The sequence below is a fragment of the Verticillium dahliae genome, genomic scaffold, assembly GCF_000150675.1.
Source record: "Verticillium dahliae VdLs.17 supercont1.2 genomic scaffold, whole genome shotgun sequence".
In the NCBI taxonomy this organism is placed as follows: domain Eukaryota; kingdom Fungi; phylum Ascomycota; class Sordariomycetes; order Glomerellales; family Plectosphaerellaceae; genus Verticillium; species Verticillium dahliae.
Window position 1 is genome coordinate 2,194,742 of NW_009276916.1, and position 6,695 is coordinate 2,201,436.

General features: G+C 56.7%; 3 protein-coding genes across 3 annotated transcripts; all 3 read left to right on the forward strand.

Annotated features, from left to right (window-relative positions):
* Positions 1 to 14: 14 nt before the first annotated feature.
* Positions 15 to 1,710, forward strand: VDAG_01534 (endo-1,3(4)-beta-glucanase). The gene is made up of 4 exons (XM_009650420.1): positions 15 to 368; positions 419 to 563; positions 614 to 1,426; positions 1,483 to 1,710. The coding sequence occupies exons 1-4, from the start codon at positions 69 to 71 to the stop codon at positions 1,497 to 1,499; spliced, it is 1,275 nt and encodes a 424-aa protein (XP_009648715.1). The 5' UTR covers positions 15 to 68; the 3' UTR covers positions 1,500 to 1,710.
* A 1,348-nt stretch (positions 1,711 to 3,058) lies between these two features.
* Positions 3,059 to 3,313, forward strand: VDAG_01535 (uncharacterized protein; the record flags this gene model as incomplete). The annotated part of the gene is made up of 1 exon (XM_009650421.1): positions 3,059 to 3,313. The coding sequence occupies one exon, from the start codon at positions 3,059 to 3,061 to the stop codon at positions 3,182 to 3,184; it is 126 nt and encodes a 41-aa protein (XP_009648716.1). The 3' UTR covers positions 3,185 to 3,313.
* Positions 3,314 to 5,477: 2,164 nt separating this feature from the next.
* VDAG_01536 (vacuolar calcium ion transporter) lies at positions 5,478 to 6,643 on the forward strand (the record flags this gene model as incomplete). Its single annotated transcript, XM_009650422.1, has 3 exons — positions 5,478 to 5,799; positions 5,910 to 6,358; positions 6,419 to 6,643. 3 exons carry the CDS (start codon positions 5,478 to 5,480, stop codon positions 6,641 to 6,643), a joined length of 996 nt encoding a protein of 331 aa, XP_009648717.1.
* Between the last annotated feature and the right edge of the window lie 52 nt (positions 6,644 to 6,695).

Below are 6,695 nucleotides of genomic sequence, written 5' to 3' on the forward strand. Positions count from 1 at the left end.
ACCCGCACAAAGCCGGTTCATACACCTTCAAGTTCGCCAAGGACGGGCATCAACAGGGCACGCTCGTCATGTATGCTCTGCCCCACCACGTTGAGTCCTTTGATGACACTACGCGAGCAGCAGTTCGTGAGGTGAAGTTGCAGACCACAACCAAAGGCATCGCAACTGCCGTCATGGCGGATCAGTGGACCATGGTTGAGCCAAACCTGCCCTTGGACATGACTTTTGCTCCCTGGGACCCCGAGAGGGGCACCATGACGAAAATGTCGGACGAAGCGAGGGCTTTGATTCGCGGGATCGCAGTCCAGGAGGCTTCCCAGAACATGGCCGCCCAGTCTGACCTGGACTCGATGTATTTTAGTGGAAAGGTGAGTGCAAGATTCGGATTATGAATGAACCAGAGCTAAGGCGATCATAGGCACTCGCAAAGTTCGCCATCATGCTCACGGTCATCAACGACCTCCTCGAAGACAAGAAACTTGCCGAGCCGGCGCTGGGGAAACTGAAGCAGGCATTCGCGCGCTTTGCCGCCAACAAACAAAAGTTTCCCCTAGTGTATGAGCGTGAGTACTGCCAAATCCCCATGATGATGCTGCAAAACTGACATGTCTAGGATCATGGGGTGGTCTGGTCTCGTCAGCTTCCTATGTCACCGGAAACAGCGGCGCGGATTTCGGCAACACGGACTACAACGACCACCACTTCCACTACGCATACCACGTCTTGGCCGCCGCCGTCATCGGGCATCTGGACCCCAGCTGGATCCCCGAAAACATGGCGTACGTCAACCTGTTGGTTCGCGACTTTGCGAACCCGAGTGTCCACGACATGTACTTCCCGCAATCCAGGTCCTTCGACTGGTTCCACGGTCACTCCTGGGCTCAAGGTCTTTTTGAGTCGTGGGACGGTAAAGACCAAGAGTCGAGTTCTGAGGACATGATGCAGGCATACGCCATCAAGATGTGGGGTACAGTGTCGGGCGACGCCAAAATGGCGGCCAGAGGAAACCTCATGCTCTCCGTCCAGGCCCGTTCGCTGCAGCACTACTACCTCTATACGAAGGACAACAAGGTCCAGCCGGCCCAATTTATTGGAAACAAGGTCGCGGGCATCTTGTTCGAAAACAAGATCGATCACACGACCTACTTTGGCGCCAACATTGAGTTCATCCAGGGCATCCACATGATTCCTCTCCTCCCCTCGTCGCCGCTCGTCCGCACGCGTCAGTTTGTCCAGGAAGAATGGGACGTGTACTTTAGCAACGGTCGGGCGCAGGATATCCAGGGCGGGTGGAAGGGCATCATCTTTGGAAACCTGGCCACGCTCAACCCGAAGGCGGCGTGGGACTTTTTCAACTCGACCGACTTTGATCCTAGCTGGATCGATGGCGGCGCGAGCTTGACATGGTACCTCGCCTATTCCGCCGGTAAGTTTGCCGAGCTCGACCCTTTCCCCACGATTCGTATGTGCTAACAATTATAGTCCTGGGCGGCCTCTGATGGTAGGCGATGTGTGGATGAGAGGGAGACGAAGGCATAGAGAGAATGACGCTTTTGCTTTCGAAGAGGAGGACTGAACAGAAACAGCAACGCCCGCTAATGAGACACGGAATACGGAGAAACGACAAACCTAGACGACCAGCACCTAGATACCACGATTCGATTCGCAAAATGGATACATGAAAGGCAGCAATCGATGCTGCCACCACTTGACCCATGTTCCTCATTGTAACTTTTCATGTGCCTAGAATGACCTGTAGTGAAGCAAATGGCAAGCGGCAAATATCAGCCTAGAAGGGTAGAAGTGCAGCCGCGCTGCGTCACTGGTGAATACTTTGTGTCAAGGCTTGCTTGAATAAGACGACGGTCAGCCTTGCCAAGCGATCGAGTCGAAACAAGCACAATAGCACACAGATCACAGTGACAACGTGCGTGGGTACCACCCCTCCTTGTGTAGATCAGATCGAAGTTCCGCCTCCTCCAACCCGAATCTTCGGGTCAGGGAGCTCTCTCTCTCTCTCTTAGAGGGGGGTGAGAGCTTCGAAAGCTTGACTAGACATCTATGCAGGGACTCTCCATCGGACAGGGTTTCTCTCTCCCGAAGCAAGACCCAAGACGCAACGGTGTGACAGTATTTCTCATTGAAAAGCACGGGCTAGGCAAAGATAGACACGACGAGACGAAACAAACAAACGTGGGCGAATGAATCCAGGAAGGAGGGGGGTCTGATGAGGGTGACGCGTCATCAACCCGATCCCCCGGATTTTTGCGTGCGGCAGGGGGATTTTGCGGGGCGCACGCGGCCTGGCGATGGGGACGGGAAAGGCGTGGTTCTTCTTTTTTTTTCTGGGTGTACATGTTGAGTTTTGGCGTAGGAGGGGAGGGGGGTTGGAAAGCTTGGCTCTGAAGCTTGGTTTGACCTCACCTGTGGCGTTTCTGGATTGGACGATGGCCGGTATGTCTGCTTGGAATCGTTTGCGTGTAGATGGCGTTGCGAACTTGGTGATGGCACAGAAGGAAGATGTCTTCGCGACAAGATGTTGGGGCAGCTTTGGAGGCCATGACCGAGTTGGGTGACCTCGATTGTGTAGTTCTTTGGGCGGTCTGCTTGGCTGACTGTCGTGCTTGCCGGTGAATCGATAGAGGCCGCAAAGCCTTGTGATTAGATGTATTGCCAATGCCGGACATCCGAATCATTCGATATCAAGAGTAGTCGTCCCTCAAGTGATGAGCCGCTCTGATCACTGCCCTCCGGACGCAAGCTCAGACGCAAGCTGACCGGACCCACATTACCTAAGAGACGTCATGGCAGGCAGATTGTCAGAATGCCTCCGACCCGTCTCTGCCACCGGAATCTTGGGCCGACATCAGGGCGCTGATCGTGGACGGGATCTGTGTAACCCAGCTAAGCTGCTTGGTGTACCATCTCCGAAGCCAGCGGCGAAGCAGTCAACCTATTTGAGCCAAGCAGTCCGCCGAGTCTTAATAGACCTAGAGGCCCAGGGGCTCGAGCATCGTCACGGGCTGTGCCTACCGCCTGCGCCGCAGGGTAACGCAAGATGAACGGCCGCTCCGTCAGCAGCGCGAGGCATGTGTTGGTGATTGAGCCAAGACACGCGCTTCAGCAGAGTGAGGCGGAGGGTGACAGGACCGCACTCGATCATCCATCCGGGTTGGCTACCTAACCGAAATGCACGTGGACGGCACTGCCTGGATTGCAAAAGATTGCAAAGGCACCATCTCACTCACCTCCGTCCGGGTGAAGCGGTTCGGCGCAGGCAGGCGGCGTCCTGTGTTGCCAGCACACAGCCCGCCTGGGGTCCAGTCCGAACGAACGGGGGGTGAAGCGACGCGTCAGGCGCAGGTGGTCCATCCTTGGTCCAGGATGGAAGTCTTAGGCTCAATGGATCGTTGTGCGGGCTTCCCCTGACGTTATCCTCGAACAGCGATTCGATCAGAGGCGGCCACAGATGCGTCGGACATCGTGAGGTGAGCACAGCGGGCGACGGGGTTGGGTGGACAAAGGGAGGCGGTGCAGGGCGATTGGCCGAATGCCAAGCTAGTGGTACATGTACTGGCACGGCGTGTAATGAAAAGGAAGTTAACGTCCCAGGAGGAAGAGAGAGGAAAAAGCAGGAAGTGAGAGTCAGAACAGAGAGCAGAGTGAAATCTCACACATCAAGTGAGTGTCGATCAGGTCCACGTTCCAAGACCTCTGGCGTTGGTTGCTCGCGGTGCTTCTGTGCGTTGCTGGAGCTTCGAGGTTTCATTAGCGTAGAGGCTTGACGCAAAGGAGCCACATTTGACGACGGAGCTTCTTTGGCACATGGCAAGCCTGGGCCTCCCTGTTTCGTTTGATCGTGCATGTCATCATGGTGGGGATGTTTTCAGGGGAAGCTGTATCGACATTGCGTCGTATCGAGGTTTATTGGTCGTTGTCTCTTTTCGTGGGAGTCCTCGATGGAGAGGAGGCCAAACGGGTGCGCTGAAACCTCGGTGCCGCCCCTCACGATTTCAATGGCATCGTGAAACAGAACAGAGGACACAAAAGACGAACGCATCCGGCCATGGAGCGGGGTGGTGACGGGCACAGGGCACACCAGCCAGTTGAAATTTCGATGCAATCAGTCAATCAGTGGTTGTACAGTGGACGACGAGCAGACAGGTCAACGGGTTGAGCATAGCCACGCTCAACCCCACCTCAGAGCCGCTGCCCCATTGGATGGGGCGCACCTGGAACAGGATACCCTGCCGTCACAGTGGCCCGTGACTGGTTGATTCGTCCATGACGTGGGATACCTGCAGGAATTGTGGGTTGCTACTGGACCTCTGATCTTCCGGCAGGAGCTACCCTGGCCGGAGCTTCACCTCTCTGTCTCTTCCTTCCCATCGCTCATCGCGCACACATACCTGAGGACCTTCCTTACCATACCTACCTAGGTACCTAGGTACCTAGGTACCTTACCAGGTAGTAGTGTACTGCCACAGACCCCCGGAGGCCGCCCACTGCCTGACCAGGGCATCTTACCCGCATCGACTTTCGCCCGACCGGTCTGGTAAACCTCCCACGTTCATCTCTATCGAGTCAAAGCATTGCAATCAACACCACGATAATCTACCTACCTCACCTCCTCCTCTTGCCACTCAACCACCTTGCAGGTCTTTTGCCCACACCCTGGTCCCTACTTTCGTCTGCTGCACTCCAGAGTCTAGCCGTGCACCGCAGAAAACACCCTATCCCCCTTCTGATACCACCCGAACCTTGACTAGGTAGGGGGGCTGTGTCTAATGAGCCGCTGCTCAGTCTCCATCTTTGACGCCGCGACCAGCGCTTCACCTGCCCCTTCTGCCACTACCGCTGCTGTCACGGTCACCGCTGTCGCAGCTTGAGAGCGAGACAACGCGCGCGACTGCCCCGTTCCGACAAGCAGATTGACCGCCATCGCAAAGGCGAAGGCTTCCCTGTTCGACCCTGTTTGACCCCACCATCTGAAAAGTATCCTTTACCAGACATCGCGTGCCCAACCAGCCACAATGGTTTGTAAGTAGTACCTGCTTCTCTCCTTCCATCGTCAGTCCGCGCATCCACACACCTCCTCCTTCTCTCCCTGCCCTTCCACATCTCTGCCTGATCCTGCCTACCTACCTTACCTGGGTACTAGCCACGGACCGTGTCACACACGAGAAAGAAACGCTTTCTCTGCTAGTCCACCTCACCTCATCAACTCCCCTTACCCTCTTCCTCGTTTTCCCAATTTTCCTGGTCTGCATCGTCCTGTCCTGCCAGTTCGCTCCCAGCCTCGACCACATCCAACTCTTTCCGCCGAGACCCTCTCTACCCAAGCCCCAGCTCAAGTCAGCCTCGTCCTGCCTTGCCTTTTCCCACACCTGCAAGCCTTACCCAACAACCCGACGACAACAAGATCGCCGCCAGATCCTTCATACCATAGCACACCTCGGCTAATTGCATGGCCCACGATGGCCGACAACAACACAGCCAACGTCAGTTTCCGCGAGCAGGTTCGCCGCACATGGGACAGCAACACGAGCAAGCCGGTATCCGACGCCGGTCGTGACGATGGCGCCAGCGAGTCTTCACCACTGCTGGGCAACGGCTCCGGCGGCCAGCCCCATCTGAGGGACGCCGACGGCGACGAGCCTCGCGCGAATGGTCACTCCAGGAACAAGACGGTTCAGTTCTTCTTCGATACCGAGAGGACGCCCGGTAGCGACAGCGACAATGTCTTCGTCAAGTACTCAGCCTACACCTGGCACGTCACCAAGGTGACCCTCCTCAGCAGTACGTTTTTTCCCCCTTCTCCTTGCGCCTGTTGAGTCTCCTCCCTTGGCTTGCGACGGCGGGCCTTGAACCCTCTAGCACTCGACTGACATGCCCGCCTCTTGCGCCAGACTATGTCAACTTCCTCCTCTTCATGGTGCCATTGGGCATTGTTGCCGGCAAGATGGGCTGGGGTGCGACTGCTGTGTTCACCATCAACTTCTTCGCCATCATCCCCTTGGCTGCCGTTCTCTCCTATGCTACCGAGCAGATCTCCATGAAGCTGGGCGAGTCCCTCGGCGGTCTCCTCAACGCCACCTTCGGAAACGCCGTCGAGCTCATCGTCAGCATTGTCGCCCTCAAGGACGGCCAGATCGAGGTCGTCCAGTCCTCCATGCTCGGCTCCATCCTGTCGAACCTGCTGCTTGTCATGGGCATGTGCTTCTTCTTCGGTGGCATCGTCAACATGCGCGACCCTGCGAGCGGCCTCGGCATGGAGCAGAGCTTCGCCTCGGCCACCGCCCAGACAACTTGCTCGCTCATGGCGCTGTCGTCGGCGTCGCTCGTCATCCCCGCTACGGTATGTGTTTTGCCAAAACTCACCCGTCTTCCCTGCGTTCCACGCTAACCCTTGACCCAGCTCTGGTCCGTACTAAACCAGGCCGACAGCCCCGAGAAGGAACACAGCATCCTCGTGCTTTCGCGCGGCACCGCCATCACCCTCCTTGTCCTCTACGTCATGTACCTATGGTTCCAGCTTCGCACCCACCCCAACCTTTTCGATTCCGAGGTCCAGCTTAGCGAGGAGGAGACGGAGGAGCCCGGCCATGGGGCCCCGTTGCTGCCGGTCTTGTCCTTGTCGTGACCACGGTCCTCGTTGCCATCTGCGCCGACTACTTCGTGGGCAGCATTGACGA